The 19,055-nt window shown below is 36.3% G+C and overlaps 1 protein-coding gene and 1 non-coding gene across 2 annotated transcripts in view; one reads left to right on the top strand and one right to left on the bottom strand.

Moving 5' to 3' along the window:
* SLIT2 (slit guidance ligand 2) overlaps positions 1-19,055 on the bottom strand; it is a 375,780-nt gene that overhangs the window by 34,383 nt on the left and 322,342 nt on the right. Inside the window, 1 exon segment of the mRNA XM_049789962.1 lies at positions 4,574-4,667. Within this exon segment, the coding sequence (XP_049645919.1) occupies positions 4,574-4,667 (94 nt within the window).
* Positions 14,292-14,482, top strand: LOC126032835 (U2 spliceosomal RNA). The gene has a single exon (XR_007504013.1). It is a non-coding gene; the product is annotated as a U2 spliceosomal RNA (small nuclear RNA).

Here is a 19,055-nt window from a genome sequence, read left to right as displayed (position 1 = left end):
TAGAACCACAAAGAAAGACTCCATCATAAGCTCCATTCCTTAAGCTGCACAGTCACCAAGATCTCTAGATACAGAGGTCTGATTTTACCATCCAAGACGAAGCAGAAGTCTTTCATACACCACAAAAGCACCGAGGGGAGAGTAAATGATCATGCAAGGAGTCTATAGTTAATCCCATGACAGTATACTTCAGGGGTGGAGAAACTCTGTAACTCCTAGGCCAAGGGAATTCCCTCTATAATATCCCCAATACTTAATGTACCTATGCAGGGGGAAAAAGAAAAAAAAACACAAAATAATCATCTTTCCACATATTTATTTATTGATTGATCAATTTTTTGACGTTTTATTTTGGTGTAGATATTGAAGTTGATATCTCCTATTTTATTTTATCTTATCTTTTTCTTTTTGCACTCCGGCATGATTTATTTCAGAACCGAGACTATTGTATGGTGCTTGTCTTTACTGCTGTAGTGCTCACTGGATATTTAATTTGATATTTCTTTCTGTATTGTTGTGGTGTTTTAACTACCTTTTTCATGTCCTCTCTCAAACTGAGATTGAAAGCCTCTAGAAGGTCTCTGCCCATTTTCAAGGTATTTGACTTCTTTTTTTAAATTTTTTTATTTTTTCTTATTTTATACCCCTTTCTATTGCTTTTCTTTCCTTCAAACAAAACCACATAACTCGATTTATCTAGCTCCGCCTCTTAAATAGAGGGGGGAAATAAGGGAGGGTACCAGGACCAAATAGATATATGAAAACTAATAGTAAGCTAGACAAAGAGGGGTCCACCTACTCTAGCAGCCTGGGGGGGGTGATGGTGAGCTATATGGGTTGCAGAAAGGGAACTGGGATGGGGGGAGGACAAATTTGGTGATGGGTATTCCCCTGATTCAATGTTAATATGTACCTAAAATACTACTGTGAAAGATATGTAAGCCATTATGATCACAATAAAAATTAAAAAAAAAGAAACACTATCTAAAAAATAGTATAGTTTGATGGTCAATACATGATCATCAATAAATGATAGGCATTTTAAATTATTTTTTGGCTGTGAAGGATTTATATCTAGCTGTGCTTAAGACTTGTTCCTGGCTCTATACCCAGGGATTACTCCTAGCAAGGCTTTGGGGAGACAGAAGTGATGCCTGAGAATAATTTGGGTTAATCAAACCAAGACAAGATCCCTTTCAGTTTATCATCTCTCCAGTCCCCAAACGGTAGGAAATTAAAAAAAGGTGAGTATGACTTTATGGTTCAATCTGGACTAATTATACACTTTTCTATTTCCAAAGATATAACCGAAGCAAGATAATTAAAAACACTCAAGTGAATATGGATGTGACTGAATGCCAAGGGTTTTGTCTGAAAGTTTTAGATATGAGTAAGATGCAAAGGAGAACAGAATAAAAACAAATGAGAGTAGATACCGTTTCAGAATAACAAGCTGTATTTCAACTATGTAGGTATCAATTAAGACATAAAAAACTCACCGCAAAAGCATGCCTGCTCTTGAGCCAGTGGTCTTAATGTTAAACCATAACAAAGCAAACCGAGACTTTTGAAGTTTAAATAGAACCTAAGTGGTCAGATACATTATCCACTCAATGCCAAGACCTGGGCCTCCATCACTGTTAATGTGAGAGGAGCACTGAAGTGCTGAGCAGTAAAAGGGAGCAGAAACACTTTGAAACTCTTTGAATTATTTATTTGAGAACAAGAAATCAAAGTAACAGATAAGAGAACCACACCTTCGCCATAGTCACTGCATAGGAGCTATTTTATCTTCCTGTCTCTACACACACTATTTTTCAAGCCCATTAGCACTTGGAGTAATATCATGACTAATATATTTCTTTTTTAGCTTTTCAAAGTGAGTATCAAACTGGGAAGAAAATAATTAAGACTTTCTTAAAGGTTTTATTATCAAAAACACTGATTCCCTTCTCTCACTCCATTATCTGATGAGAAGTGAAGATGAAAGCCATATCTATATTAAAAAAACTATTTTTAGAAGTTCAATAGCCAAGTAATATTCATGCCTGAAAATATGGCTTATGGCTATCATGGTCTAAAAATATCTCAAAGCAGTTTAGGGGATTTATGAAGTCTGTACTGTAATAAACTAGAAAGCCAGCTCCGTTAGCTTGCTAATTCATAAATGAAGTTGAAGTAACATTATGACTTTTGTAAACCACATTTGTCAGAAATTTTCTTTAGCGACTTCATGGAGTTTTGGTTTATAAGTCCATTTTCTCTTCACAACTTACTCTTCCCTAAAGTGCAATAACTTACAACATGGGAGTCTTGGTGTAGACTATGATTTCATTGCTTTTCTGCCAACAGCTAGGGAAGAGGCTGAGAAATTACTGAAAACAATGGGTTCCAAGGCAGCTAACCTATAATCCTATAAAATGGACTTGTAAGGTGGGCAATGTAACTGATAGTGACAGAAGACACTAAATTAGAGATTAATTTTGAAGTTGAAACTTCTTTATTTTTAATCCTATTAAGTCTCTCCAGTACTCCAATATTTTATTTTATAGTTACAATGTACAAAACCACAAGAAACTTCTAAAGCAGAGAAGTAGCTGCTTTGCAGACTCATTCCTCTGAGAAATGATCCTATTTGTTAAGTATATGATGCACTTTCTACATGTTAAGTTCAGTTTTGGGGAAAAACCAAAGACATTAGGAGTTAAAAAACAGTTTTAAAGAGGATGTGATAAGGATTTTGTATAAAATAAATATTTAGGGGCCGGAGAGATAGCATGGAGATAAGACGTTTGCCTTGCAAGCAGAAGTACAGTGGTTCGAATCCAGACATCTCATATGGTCCCCAGAGCCTGCCAGGAGCAATTTTTGAGTGTAGAGCCAGGAGTAACCCCTGAGTGCTGCTGGGTGTGACCCAAAAACAATAAATAAATAAATAAATATTTTAATAAGACTTTTTTTCTAAACTAAAATATAATGAAAAACAGTGAAAGAGACTCTTTCAAGGCAGTATGAGCATGTGCTCTCACTGTGGCTGTCTATTATAAAATTACAGAATTTAAGCCAAACTGATTTTTTAAAAATTCTCTAAATGAGTGGCTGGAGAGATAATACAGTGGTTTAGGCACTTGCCTTGCAAGTAAGTAACCAGAGTTTGATCCCTTGCATCTCATATAGTCCTAGGAATCTCACCAGGTATGACTGCTGAATAAAGAGCCAGGAGTAAGCCCTGAGCATTGCTCTGTGTCACAAAACAAACCAATAAACAAAAACCATCTTGAATATAAGTATTATGATGGATCTTTGAAGCACAATGAGGGGAGATATTTACCTCACTCTTCTATCCCACCTAGAATGTCTACTGGTCTATGGATCTTAGAGACTCAATTCTAATTCCAACTCTACTTGTAAAACTTTCCCCTATCTGGATAGTATTTAGTGCTCTAAGTCCTCTGACAGTTCAGTCTGCATTTCACAGAGAAACTAACCTAAGTGAAAGCAAGCAGCTATAAAGCTCTCTGAAAACATTTGATGGCTGTATTACCACATGCCCTGACCCATAGTCGGCATCCAATAAATACTGGCTAAGGAACAAATAACACTCTTTGATAGCTGTCTGATGTAAGCACAGGGAAACTTCTGAACCTAGCTGTGTCGTTCTGGAGAATCCAGCTAACCTCTGACCAACCATCTGTAATAGTGATAAATGACAAAAAACCATACAATCACCTGTATTAGAAAAACCATCCAAGTGGGAAGTAGAAAACTCAGCTTGAGTTCGACCAATGAACAACCTTTCATCTTTAGTCTGCCCTCTGTCCCCTCAAGCAGCTGGTTTCCTCACAGTTACCATGAAGAATGTGAACCCCTGATCTTTACGCTCCTGCCAGCTAAGAGAAGAGAAGCTGCTCTTCATAGAGTCTTAAAATACACCAGAAAAGTGGCGAAGAAGTCAATGAACTTGATGCTAACCCCATTTAAGCGATAATGCTGAGAAGGAACAAATGATGATGAAGTTCTGAGCACAGGGGAGGGAATGGTGCTCTGTTAAGACTGACTGCAGTGCTTTATCATCCCACACAAGACAAAGTAGAGTGAAAGGGCCACCTTAATAGTTACCAAGACAATAGCCATCAAGGGAGACAGTTTAGAGAGCCTGGGGCATATAATCTTTCTTCCTCCCCTGGAAGAAAACACGGCCAACTTTCCCATAAGAAAGCCTCCAGATTCAATATAATCTATGTGGTATACAATTAAATGTCCTCTTTAACCATGGACTTACCTTCATATATTAAAACACCTGGGAGATATTACCAGTTTATTTGACCTTCAAATACATTTAAATACACAGAACTAATGGCTACTTTGGAAGAGCTCTCAGAACACAAGGAAACACTTTTATCTTCTTGGGACACTAAGAAAAATCTATGCTGTGTCTGAGCATTGTCCAAGCTGCCATTGATTATTCTGATCCAAGGCGGGTGTGGTGAATCTTGAAAGGAAGGTGGAGTAGAGGAATTCCTCCACACAGGCCCTTCCCCGCCCTTTGGGGCTGAAGAGGCCCCTGACTTACTTGAATCCCTTTGGGGTCAGGATGCACTTCGAGTCATGCTGGCAGGGGTTTAGGTCCTGGGCACAGAAGTCCAACTTCTCCTCACACAACTCGCCTGTAACATGGCCAACGGTGTTAGTTCACTGAGAAAGGCTAAATGGCTCCCCCATAGTCTACTTTGTTACAGATCTTTTAGGTCATTTCAGCTTGTGATTGGAAAGAACAATAATCACAAGACATAGAAGTAGAAGATTCTGCTGCAATGCAGCCTCAAGATTTAAACAACAAATAACAGTGCTCAAGGACTCATCTATGAGACATGATTATTGATTCTACAAAGGAAATCTGAATGCTTTTCATTTCTATTGCTTTGTTTTATTTTGGTCATTTTTTAAAGTTGAGGGATAACAAATCTCAAGGGCACATGAGTAACTAATGAATATTCACAAAGTGGAACCAATTAATGAAACTGACATTTATCTCCATAAATACATTATTTAACAGCATTTCAAGAAACTGACCTCTAAAATAACATAGATATATAGAATAGAATAGATTTAGAATAGAATAGATAGAATTAAAAGTTATTTGTACTAGATTTAAGTTTGTGATAAATAGAAACAACTAGTGTGTTTTCCCTTATGTCTGTATTATTATGTTAATAATATTCTCAAAGATAAAGAGCCTTGGGCCGGAGACATAGCATGGAGGTAAGGAGTTTGCCTTGCATGCAGAAAGACAGTGGTTCAAATCCTGGCATCCCATATGGTCCCCTGAGCCTGCCAGGAGCAATTTCTGAGCATAGAGCCAGGAGTAACCCCTCAGCACTGCCGAATGTGACCAAAAAAAACCAACAACAACAACAACAACAACAAAACAAAAACAAAACTAAACTAAACTAAAAAAATGATAAAGAGCTTCAACTCTGCATTTCTCTAATATAAATCAAAACTATTCCTTAAATCATCATAGTCTCCGGTATAGGTCAGGAAGAAAAATAATGTTCACTTTTTATGACTCATTGACACTGTCAATAGAATCCTCTTTGGCTACATCCACCAGATGAGGGGAAAAAGCAAAAGGAGAATTAATTTAGATAAAGAACATGCCTTTTTCTGGAATAATCTGCCTCATAGAGAATGCACTGTTGTCAATTAATAAGAACTAAATGCACAGCCCTGCAGATTTTAGACACTATCACGAATTGCATGTTTGAAAATCTCAGGAAATTTATTTAGCGACAAATAACATTTTATTTTCCTAATTTTAGGCTTAATTGGGGTTTTCAGTGACTGTAGATATGCAGTGATTATATATAAGATATTAGGGTGCCTGAAAATATTATTTACAGTTGTTATTTCCAGCCATGCCATTTATATTATTTTTAACTGTTTCATAGGTGATAAATCCATTTATGAAATTAAAAACACCTATAAGCAACTCTTCGTTTCCAAGACACTATTAGAACTATTACTTGTCCAAAGTATGTGTATTGAAACAATACTGGTAAAAAAAAAATCCAGGTATTTGGAGCATTTTTCTTTGTTATCAACCATCTTTTTACAATAAAACATAGTTAATAGGCAGAAATAGAAATATTTGTTTAGTAATTAAATGTGGCAGGTTATTCACACTTTGAGGATCTTTTCCCATAATAAAAATATTTAAATGTTCATGCAGTTATAACAATTTGGTATATTCTGGGTTAGACTTTAAGCATGTGGCAAATGGTGTCTTGTTTATTATTACTTTATTTGTGAACAGAACCGTTTCTGCTTTTCTCATCTCTTAAAGTGAATTAATTATACTTAAAGTCATAGATATTCAATAAGAATGTTTTCATTGTTTCTAAATCTGTGACAAAAGCAGTCTTTAACAGCATATAGGCTATGAGTTATTTTTACACAAGAGTTTAAGACTTTCCCTTTCCCGTTCCCATTACTTTTAAATCTATTGATCAGAGATTACCACTCTACTTTGATGAAGTAACTTTTACTTTTCTGGTCAAACTTAACCATTTGGAAATATGCTATGTTTTTAGATGTCCTCATAAAAGGAAGCTTGCAGTAACTGATGATAGGGGACATTTGAAATATGTGCTATTTTATATATTATTAACTTTAAACTCTAATATGCAACCATTTTTAAAAATACCAAGGAAGAAATGTTTCACTTCATGTTCACGCCGATTTCTTTCAATTCATCCTGACCCAATGATACTAAGCTAATCTAAACTCTCGGTTATATGGCTTACTAACTGATGCTGTTCTACATGGTGAGGATTGATGGAAATAGATTCTGCTTTCAGTTCAGTTTCCAAAAGTATATCAGAGAATGTCTGTGCTGGAGGTACAACACACAATTTTACTGCTAGAGAAGCAAGCTTCACCATTTACTCCAAACATAAATTTGATCTAGAAAGGAATCAGAAAGTAGATGTTTTTAAGACATTGTTGGCTGAAGAGAAGGCCAAATCCATTACCAATGGTTTTAAGCAGGCTGTGTGGTTAATCTGATTGTATGAAGCTATATTCATGCCCACATTCCTTATGTTATAAATACTCTTTAAAGAAGAAAAAGCCCTTCTTTAAAGAGCTAATGCGAACTGTGATAGTTCTTCGTGACATTCTTAGGCATTTGCTTGTGATAACTCATTACTTAAGATGTTTAAAATAGTATCAAACATTTAATATGAACAAATACTACAAAAGCATTTTCTGATTTCCGTTACTACCCAGCATCCATTTAAAGCTCAATACTATGTACTTATCATTTACATCTGTATTTCAATTTTAGGAGTGAGCTAATGATATTTCCTTTAGCTTTAATAACCTGAGTAAGGTTCTCTGTCAACATTTGCATCCATTTATATTACAGTAAAATTCCCATAGATTTCTTTTTTACCCTTTTAGTACATCTAAATTTTACATTTCATTTTTGTCTGACTTATGCATTTATTTACTTACTAAATTTGTAGACTTACAATGTTTCAGATATTTTAACCCTAGTAACTTAAAATTCATGACAACTAGGTAAGTCTTTAGGGTTACCCTGTTCTGGATGCACTCAATACTATTAGAAATGTATTATATTGATGGCAAGAAAAAGTTACACTGGTGAAGTGTGGTATGACTGAAACCCAACAACAAACATTTTTGTGACTACAGTGATTAAATAAACTATTATTAAAAAAGAAGCTTACTCTTTGACTACAAGATCATTAAAATGAAAGTAATTTTGGCACATTTCTCTTCTTATCTTTATTGAGTATGGTATGGTAATATACTAAAAATAGTTATTGATAGATTTAAGCTGTTAAAGGCAATAATTCTCTTATTGAGCTATTTCAATGTTCCTCAAAAGAGGTGATAACACCCTTTCATTGGTGCTGGAATGATGGGGTAGGGCAAGAGTAGTCAGGGTACAATTGAGGGGGTCCTTTTTATGTTTGTTTGCTTAAAGGAGGAAAATCTCCAGTGGGTGCTTGATCATTTGTTTTTCTGAAAGATGGTTATAGGTAAAATATGTTTGGAAAACTTTGAATGTGAAAGTCATTTTTTTCCAGTCTAAAGGAAATTTTCTGTTGGAAACTTTATATTTAGTGAGATTATAAGGCAATAACTGCTTAAGCTATTCCCTTTAAACAATGCCTTATATTTTCCCTGAATGAATATTATAACATTAGACAATTTATTTATTTTTTTCCATTATACTGGGTTCAACTATAGTTGGTAAAAACCAGCTTTCAAATTCAAGTGATAGCCTACCAGTTGTGACTTGGTACTGCTGAAATTCTCAACTGTTCCTATCAGGTGACTGGGGCAGTCATGTGAGTGGGATTAAAAATGGTCAATTTGTTTTTTTTTTATTTTTGGGCCACAATTGGTGATGCTCAGGGGTTACTCCTGGCTATGCACTCAGAAATTGCTCCTGGCATGGGGACCATGTGGGACACCAGGGAACTGAACCTCGGTCGGTCCAGCACATGCAAGGCAAACGCTCTACCGCTTGCGCCATCACTCTGGCCCCGAAATGGTAAAATTTTATAGTCAAAAATCAAAAATCAAAGAAGTTGTGAGGGGGTAAGACAAAAATAAGCTCCAGGGCCCAGAGTGACAGCACAATGAAGAATTGTGTCATCATTTAGAGGAGATACATTTATGGCCTCTTTGTAGGGGAAGCAGAAACAGCTGGAACTCCAGTGATATTGTTTTAAGAGAAAAATAACATAAGGAGACGCTAGAGAGAAATTAGCTTTATTGAGTGAAATGACATGAGTCATTCCTAGGTTATAGCTTGCATAGGCCTTCTGCAATTTATTCAATCTTACGCAGTAGACTGGCTGCAGAAACAGGAAGGATTTTATTTTTCTGGGTCTCAATTCTTCATCTACAAAATGAGAATCAGAAATGGGTGTGCAAGGTTAACTGTGCTTCTAAAAGTCTGAAATATAAAGATATATTTCTAAACAGAGAGGTGAACCAGACAGTAGCTCACCAGAGGAAACATTACAGTTAGCGAAATAAAGTGTTAGCATGTGTCCGGCACTCACTGAGGTGACAATATTATGAACAGAATCGAAATGAGACGACAACTTCAGTGCTTTTTTAAGGTTCTTAGCAGATTAGCCCAGAGTTATATGTATATATATATATATATATATATATATATATATATATATATGGTTTTTGGGTCACACCCAGCAGTGCTTAGTGTTTACTCCTTGCTCTATGCTCAGAAATCGCTCCTGGCAGGCTTGGGGGACCATATGGGATGCTGGGATTCGAACCACCATCCTTCTGCATGCAAGGCAAATGCCCTGCCTCCATGCTATCTCTCAAGCCCCGCCTCTCTGCATCTTAAGCAGAAGGAGCAATTCCTTTTTAATCTACATTTGCACTACTAGTATCTTCCACTACATTGTAACTTACATTTTTTAATTTGTTTTTGTTTTAGGGCCACACCCGGCCTCAGGGGTTACTCTTGGCTTTCCACCTCAAAGGACATTTCTATTAGTGCTGGGGACCATATGGGATACTTGGTATCTAGAACCTGGGTCAGCTATGTGCAAGGCAAATATCCTACCTGCTGTGTTATCACTCTGGCCCCTATATCACATTTTTTATAACCACCCACCAACATATTTTTGATGCTGTTTTATAAACTTCTTTCTTTCACCATGACTATGGCATCAGAGTAAACCAAATGTTTTACAGCATCATAAAATGTGAGTTCCCACCATGCTAGCACTAATCTTCTTATTGCCTTGGAGATCACATATGATAAAAATCCAATTATTTCAAAAGTAAATATTCAACTGCCTACATGTAGATGCTGAGCAGAAAAATGTCATGGCTGTAGAAAGGAGGCTGGCTGTGAGGAATGTTTTTCTGAGAAAGTGAGACTGGAATGAGAGTTTCAGGGAGAAGAAAGAACATGGCAGTGCTGTTTGTAGGAAGTGGCCTTGTCAGCATGAACTCTGGAGATGGGGAATGAGCACAGGAAAACATGGTGCTAGAGGTCAGGGGCCTTTAGCAAAAAGCCTTTATTCCATAGGAAAAGGACTTTTTGGAGGGTTTAAAACCATTGGGAGATGGCTTGGTGACACTTGAACTTAGTAGAATGATTTCCGGCCTATTGGAAGATGGCAGATAACAGAGGGCATGTACAAATGAATACAAGAGTACTTTGCTTGCACTCTCTAGATTGGGATTGGATGAGATGGGAATATCCTGAGAAGTTAGGAAGCAGAACTAATGGGAGCTTCATTAGATAATAGGCAGAGAGAGTTTGGTACCTGTAGATTCCTGGTATGTCCCTTTCAATGACATAAAGAACTGTGAGGCAGACCATATTTTCTGCTGTAAAGAGCAAGAGTTTTCCATATAGTGATTGGTATTTATCCTCCTAAAGATATTTCCAGTACCTCAGTTATGAATATTCTTTAACAACCATGTTGTCAGAGAAGTAACTGAGATAAAATGAAGTCATTAGGGTGGGTCCAAATTCAACATGGTGAATGCTATTAAGGGAGGAATTTGGTGAAGAGAAAAAATGAGAGGATATAAGGAAGGAAGTTAACTAACCATTGAGAGGTCAGGCCTGGATGCCTGCAATTGTTTCCTACCTCACAGTCCTCTATAATGCTGACACCTTGACTGCAAAACTCGAAACTCCAGGATTATAAAATACATTTGTGTAGTCTAAAATACCTATTCAGTAGCATTCACTTTAGTAGTACAAGCAAAATAGCAGTCGGTAGTAAATCCTAAACATTGGAGGGCTGGTATAGTAATATTTTTTCGAACATATGTTGGAAATGTTCCTACAGGGGTTTGAGCTCCTGTAATAAGTCTGTAATAGTTGTGATAGCAAGGCAGGCAGGGAGTTTGCCTTGCATGTAGCCAAGTCAAGTTCGATCCTTGGCATCCTATAAGGTTCTCAGAGCATGCTAGGAGTGATTTCTGTGCCCCGAGCCAGGAGTAATTTCTGAGTGCTGCTGGGTGTGGCCCTCTCAAAACATCTGTAATAAGTGATAAGTAATAAGTGGACTAAGCACATGTCAGCAGGGTAGTTTATTCAGATATTTCCTGCTGGGACCATAGACTGAGAAACAGAGTTTTAGCTGATCTGAACTAATCAGCGTTTGGTGCTTCCTCCAAAGGGCCTGTTGACATATGAAGAAAGGGCAATCCCATCTTTAATGAAAACTCCCCTCCCTTTGCATACTAAAGTGAAGGCAAAAGACAAACAAACAACTGTGTCTGACAGAGGAGAAGAGTGAGTCTACGGTTTTGCATCAACTTTATAAGGATTTGACTGCTTTGAACTTTGATATCAACTGATCTTCAAAAATAATACCTATGCTATCATATCATGTTAATATATATATTATCAAAACCTAGAATTGTCTCCTGAACTTTCCAGGAGTAATCCCTGGAACACAGAGTCAAGAGAAAGAGCTGAGCAAAGCCAAGTGTATACAAAAAACTAAAACATAAAATAATGGAATTTTGAATATGTTTATGATTTCTTTTTTTTCCTTTTTTGGTTTTTGAGCCACACCCGTTTGACGCTCAGGGGTTACTCCTGGCTATGCGCTCAGAAATCGCCCCTGGCTGGGGGGACCATATGGGATGCCGGGGGATCGAACCATGGTTCGTCCTACGCTAGCGCTTGCAAGGCAGACACCTTACCTCTAGCGCCACCTTCCCATCCCCATTTCTTATATTTTACAAAAAACATCAAAAGCTGTGATAAGTGGAGGATATGTGAGTTGAGCATTGCCACTTTAATTATTGTTACATTTCCCGTACATTTAAGTTTTATTAGCAAGATTTCTTTAAAATTCTATGTTTGCCCATCCTTAGGAACTTACAGAACTGCAGTGATTATTTGACAAATTAACAAAATAGCCTGTGGGTATTGTATTAAATTCTCCTCCATATTAATAGATTGGTGGAAAGAGCTTTTGTCCACTTATAGTATTCATTAACTTGTAATTTAGATGGAGCCTTTATTTGAGAAAATAGATATGTCACTTTATTAATTTTTATAGAGCAATCTCGAGGAAAATATTTTGAACTAGAATCAGCAAAGAAATAAAGGGTGAGCATGACAACAACCTTCAAATCTGAAATCTTTTGAGAAGTTAAAAGTCTACTTTTTGCAAAACCCTTTGTTTCATTCAGTAACTGGAATATAAAAATGTCTTGACCTAGGAATTGTCTGAAGTTATGATTACTTAGTTTTGCAAACCAGAAGTGCAATAGTTCTTGATTTTTTTTAAATTGTTGACTAAGGATATATTCTCTACTTGTTTTTGTCCTGTGAAACTTTTGTCCTACTAGTTGGCCCACTATTCACATGTATGCTCACTCATATATGTATTTTCACCTGCCATTGACTTAGAATATCCCGGGGAATATCACAAGAAACCCTTGTTGAGAAACAGTGTTGTGACCTCTTCCATAATGCCCCCCCAAAATTCATTATTATCTCAGAAAGATTTATTCTTTATCAATCAGAGCATAAATTTTTGAAGTGTTAGTGGCTGGATGGAGAACTGCTCTGGATTTAACAAGAAATCTGGGGAGCAAGTGTCATCTAGGTTTACTCAGTCTCAAAAATCTGCTTCATAGAACATAGGTTATTCATTTAGATTAATCATAAGATTAAAATTTCCAGAATTTTCCAATTTCAGAACACTATTTAAACTGTTTCACATTAGTGAAGTGATAGAAAAAATATTAAAATATTACATTTTAATATTTTTAAAAGTTAGACTTTTAAATTTAGGTTAGTCATAACTACAATAACTGTAGATTATTATAGGTAATTGAAGATATGAGTATATGGCATCATTGGGAACCTTAGCATTGCTGATTTCTGAATAAAACTAGACTAACATCTGAAGTGAAAATGATTCCAGAATTTTTGTATTCTCAGTTCAAGGATGTAGGAAGAGGGTGAGAAGGGGGCTCTGGGACTGACATTACAGCCTATTCATAAATTATACAGAACTAGTCTTTTTAATAGGAAAGGATCATTAATATTGATAATAATGGAAAAGGAACATAGGACGAAAATTCTAGTGTTGAACTTAATATGTTCTGACATTTTCAAATATCCCTGGGACAAAGGAAGTGTCTGGTAGATTTCCTGACAAGGATCAGGAGAATATCGATGGTTTTAAGGGTCAAATGTATCATTCTTCAAATATTTGGATTTTGGGTTCTAATTTTCCTGGGTAAATGGTACTAGCTTTTCTCAAGCTGACAGGCTCAGCAGGAGAAAAAAATTCAAAAACCAACATAATAAAAAAAAATCAGATTCATTTTTTTTATTTTGAGGGGCTACACTGGGTAATACCCCATAATGCTCAAGAGTTACTCCTGGCTCTACACTCGACTTACTCCTGGCAGTTATGGAGAACTATATGGATTCCAGAAATTGAACCTGGGCTTTAACTGATGTACTATCACTCCAGCCCCAAAATAATATATTTACTTCACCTTGAAAAAGATCTCTCTCTCTTTCTCTCTCTCTGTATATATGCCTGTATTTGAACTTATTTCACATTCTTAACTCACAAATTATCATGCATAAACAAAAAACTCAATGGCTATTGAAAAATGTCAATTTAACACTGACAACTATCATAACAATGTGAATGAATGAAGGAAGTAGAAAGCCTGTCTCAAGTACAGGCGGAGGGGTGGTGGGGAGGAGATTTGGGACATAGGTGATGGGAATGTTGCATTGGTGAAGTGAGGTGTTCTTTACATGACTGAAACCCAACAATAATCATATTTGTAATCAAGGTGTTTAAATAAAGATATTTAATTAAAATAAATATTGACTTGATTAAATCTGGAAGGAGAATTCCAGTCAAATGTTAATGAAAAAGACCCAGATAACACAAGAAGACAAAAAGGGAGAAAAAGAAAACAGTAAAGAAAATTGTTAGTGGGAGAGCAAACAGTACAGTGGGTAGGACACTTGCTTTATAAGTGGTCAACCCAGGTTAGATCCCCTAGCTGGGAGTAACCCCTTAGACACCTCCAAGTATGGCCCAAAGACAAATAAACAACAATAACAACAACAAAATATTAGCAGTTGGAAATCCTATCTTTACAAATGTCCTTGTTGGTGGAACAGCATAGTTAACCCTTGACTCTCTGTATCTACCCATTAACGAAGGGAAAGGCTGAACAAAACCTCAGAATTAAAAAATTGTATCGCTTCTCGGCCTTTTAGCTAAGATCAAGTGTAGTATCTGTTCTTATCAATTTAATATCTGATACGTCCTCTATCCGAGGACACTATATTAAATGGATTTTTGGAGCTGGGAGTCGAAAGAGGAACTTGCTCCGTCCGCTCCATTCATCGACCCGGTATTGCAGTACCTCCGGGAACGGTGCACCCCTCCTCGGGGAAATAAACTTTGTTCAAGAAAAAAAAAATTGTGGGCATCAGCTCATAAGTAAAATGGTTGAGAAGCGTTAAAATAAGTGGACCTAAATGATACTGATGACCATTAAAAAAATGCACCCAATTCCTTCCAAGAACATGTATTTTCTATTTGCTCTTTAAAGAGCTAAGGCTCCTCTTTCCATTCACAGGCTTAGCAGGAGACTGATGAGCTAGAGCAGGGGGTGACCATGGCTGATGGGATTATGGGCATCATCCCAGGGCAGGTTAATTGAATTGGACCTGAAAGAAAAGTCATTTATATTTTCTCCTCTCTTGCTAAACCAGGTCAATGCTATTTGGTCATACTCTGCTCAGGGTTATTATGCTGGCCTGGAACATACTGAAAAGAGAAGCTTCCCATTTTCCAATCTGGATACTTAGTAAACTAAATATGAGGGAAAAAAAGAGAGAAAAAAATGAGAATGGAGATCATTAATTTTTCAGTAAGGTATGACTCATGAATAAAATAATTTGGTTTCTTTTTCTCCTGTTATTTTTTTTAAAGGGCAAACCTTTTATGAGAATTCCTTCTAAAAATCAACCCCCTTTTTATTTTAGTATCCAGAAATGAGTTTTATCAATGTAAACAGTTAACTGTTCTACAAACTATGGTAAACCTCCTTTATCTCTGGCCTTATTTAATCAAGTTGTAAGTATGGAACCATCAAGGAACTGGTCTTAAGAAATTGTAGATTATTTAAAGATATGGTAAATTATGGTATATTTTTTTCTTCACACAAACTGTGGTGTAAAATGTGATGATTCGGATAGAGTAATTTCCAGGTGAAATTAACTGTAATTCAAAATTAAGCTATAATTTGGGATATTAAAAATCCAAGCAAGAAGACACCCCATATTCTTCTATTTTTTTAAGATATAAAATGTTTAAGATATATAATGTTTCCTTGCCAGAAAATTTCATTAATCCTTTTCTTCAGAGAAGTACTTCTCTCAACTTAAATCGTAGTGAACTACATTATCTTGCTCACTTTCTTGGGATATGAGAATTGATGGCTTTGTTTGAAGGAATAACTGACCTCATCAGAACTTGCAGTGAACAATGAAAGCCAAAGAGTTTGCCTGAGAGACAAGGGGAATGTTTTATGCATTTTTGTATCCCTTTCAATGGCGAGTACACTGTCCTGTATAAAGTATTTTCTCAATAAATATCTTCTAAATTTTTAAAATGGAAAAATTTACCTCTCCCAATAAATAAACCAAAAAGTAGGCATTTTTCAATATTCCACTTGGAAAACCAAGGCTAAATCATGAAGCCAATTTCAACAGCTACTGAAATGGCAGAATTTTTTTCAGTCCCTTTTTCAAAATAAATAAATCCAAATTAGACTGTATAAGGCTTGGTTAAGCAAAGCTGTTGTTCTGGGCTCAAAAGGACTCTGCCTATTAACTTAAGAGAATACAGGTTCTCAAAAACATTTTCTGAGATCCAAATGCACTTAAGAAAGCTTAAAAATGTTGGAAATAAAAGCACATAATATCATTAAGCTGCCAATGTCTTTTCCCTAGTTAAAGCAGACTGCAGAAAAATGGCAACTCTGTTGATTCTGATATAAAAAAAACTTTATACATTTGTAGGCAGAATCCATTACAGGAGCCATTATTATTGAGAACTCATGAAAATTAAAATTTTTATACAACCCCCTTTAAAGATATCCATCCAAATTCAAGATGCCTTCAGCATTCAAGATATCATAAAAATACATTCAGGAAAATATAGGCAGAACTTGGCAAAAAAAAAATGAATCTTCAGTGATTTAAATTATCTTCAGTGATTTAAATTCAGAGGCAATAACCACGAAATCAAAAATAAACAAATGGGTCTACATAAACTTAAAAAGGTTTGGCTTGGCAAATGAAACTAGGGCTAATGGAAAACGATATCCTACTGAAAATATCTGCACAATACAATCAGATAACGTGCTGATATTCGATATATATACATAAAGTGCTCCCATAGCTCAACAAAAATTATTCCAACCATCTTATTAAAAATAGAAGAGGTAAAAAGACATTTTCCCAATGGCAAGTGCCCCCCCCCAAGAGATGGTTAGTAGGCATGTGAAAAGGTGCTCATTGTCACTTGTTATTTGGGGGACGCTAATCAAAACAATAATAAGAAATCAGTTCAGCCAGTGAGAATGGCACAAATAAAAAAGATTGGGAAGGTTGAGCAATAGTAGAGCAATAGTGGGAAAGGAGCTTGCCTGGCACATGTATGACTCAGATTTTATCTCTGGTACCACATATGGTCCCCTGAGCCCACCAGGAGTGAACCTTGAACATATAATTCCTGAGCACAGCAAGGTATGGCCTAAAATTAAACTAACTAAAAACCCCAAAACCAAAACACAACAAAAATGTGGCAATAGTTCATGTTGTTAGTGATGTGGTGAAACTCATTCACCACTGGTGGAAATGTGACTTGGTTCTGTCTTCAACATTTCAAAGTAGATGAAGTACATAAGTAAAGTCAAATATTTATTATGGAATAAAATCTCCATTTTGAAGTGAGACTGGGAAGTGTTATGACAAAATAATATGTTTTAAAAGGGAGAATTGGGGAAGAGGAAGTTCCTTCACATAGATAGTTTATTGTAGGCCAAGCTTTCTTTGACAAAAGTTCAATAAGAATTTGTTTGCTGTTCAGAACAACCTCCTATCATTCAAACCACATTATTATAGTGGTAATAACTGAAATAACATGATTCAAACCTTAAACCTGTCATCCAAGACACTCTGATTTTCCAGCATAAAAATTTTCCTATACCAACTTGTTTATCTTTCATTGTTTTTCTCAAACATTTATGAGAATTGGAATATATATCTATCATCCCTTTCCCAGCATTAAAAAAAACTTCAAGAGGTCCTGGAGTTGAAAACATTAATGTCAGGATGAGGAAACTGAGTTTTTTTTCCCCATTTTCCAAAAAGCAAACTGTCTTAATGATGGAAAGTGGGAGAGTCACCAGGAGATTGTTGTCTTCAACCGTACAGGCATTGGTTAGCCACTCTATTTTTATGTGTGGATAAAATAGTTTACTGTGCTTAAATTTTATGTCTTCAATATTATTCTTTTCAAAGATACATAGGGGAGCATTATGTGAGCTGAAGAGATGGCAGGATAATAGCTTGTTTGGCATTCGGATAGTGAAAGGTATTGTGGCAAGTGAAAAGAACCAAGAAGTACACTCCTGGAAGAAAGAGTGTACCAGTGGAACTACCTAGGAATCTAGGATCTTGAGGATATGAACCATTGGTTTGCCTATATGTCTTACAATGTGTTCATCGCTGGGTCAATGCTTTTTGCATGGCTTTTATTCTGGGCAAGGAACACATCCTCTCGTGCTTGGTGGTTACTCCTTGCTCTGTACTCAGGAAACATTCCTGGAAGGTTTGTGGGACCATCTGGGATACCGAAGATCAAACCTGGGTTGACTGCAAAAGAAGCACTTTACCTATTGTAATATTTCTTCAAACATTTTGTATGGTTTCTTATAAATTAGAGCTTCTCACAAGCCCCAATTGCCATTGTATATTTCTACAGAATTCTTTTAATTCAACAAGTCTACACATAACAAATTGTCCTTTTAGGACCATTGCTCTTTCTGATATTAAAAAACCACAGAAATTGTATTTCTCATTAAGTTTCAGATTAAGGAAAATAGACAACTAAAAAAAGAGGATGGTTTGATTGTTTTTAAAGCATGTTAAGAGCCAGGGAGATAGTTTGCCAGGCTAAGCAGCATTTGCTTTGCACACATTAGAATGTAGCTTTCATTCCAACCACCATAAGGAGTGACCCCCAAACACAAACTGCGCCCAAGAAGTGTCAGGTGTGGCATCCCAAAGAAAACAAATCAGTGAAAGAGAAAAGGAAATCCACTAACAGTGTAGACATGGAAATCAGACAGCATTTAAATATATAAACTTGCAATTTGGTCAACATACGAAAGCATGTGGAGATAGAAAGCACACTTTTGCTTTCTTTGCTCTATTGAGAACTCTTTAAGGACATAGTCCTATGAAAGTCACTGTAAACATGTTTCTGAGACAGACCCAGGTTGGACACATTCCTTCTCCTGACCACCAATTGCAATGGTGGTTAGAAAAAAAGCTCTGGGAGGGGTGTTGTAAGCACCTGGTCAGGAGAAGTGCACAGGTTTATTTACATTCAAAAAATTGGAAACCATTTTCCCCCATGCTTTTCAATGCACCTCTCCATCCAGAAAGAATCATCAGTGACTACTACACTTAGCAAATTTCCTGAACAATATGGCTGCTCTGAGATGACTTTCCAGATTAGCCTTTTATACCTACCACACATGGCTAACAGATAATATGCTTGTAGAGACAAGAGCTGAGTTTGCCTGAATATGGCCCACAATGATTACTCTTGTCATTGCAAGAGCTTTAGTAAAGTGGAATGAACTGAAACTCAAGGTAATTTCTACTGATTTTGAGTCGTTGAGATAAAATTTCACAGGTTGCAAAATGATTCCCCCAAGTC

This window comes from Suncus etruscus, chromosome 16 (genome assembly GCF_024139225.1).
Source record: "Suncus etruscus isolate mSunEtr1 chromosome 16, mSunEtr1.pri.cur, whole genome shotgun sequence".
NCBI classification, from domain to species: Eukaryota; Metazoa; Chordata; class Mammalia; order Eulipotyphla; family Soricidae; genus Suncus; species Suncus etruscus.
This window is presented reverse-complemented; position numbering and strand designations above follow the sequence as displayed.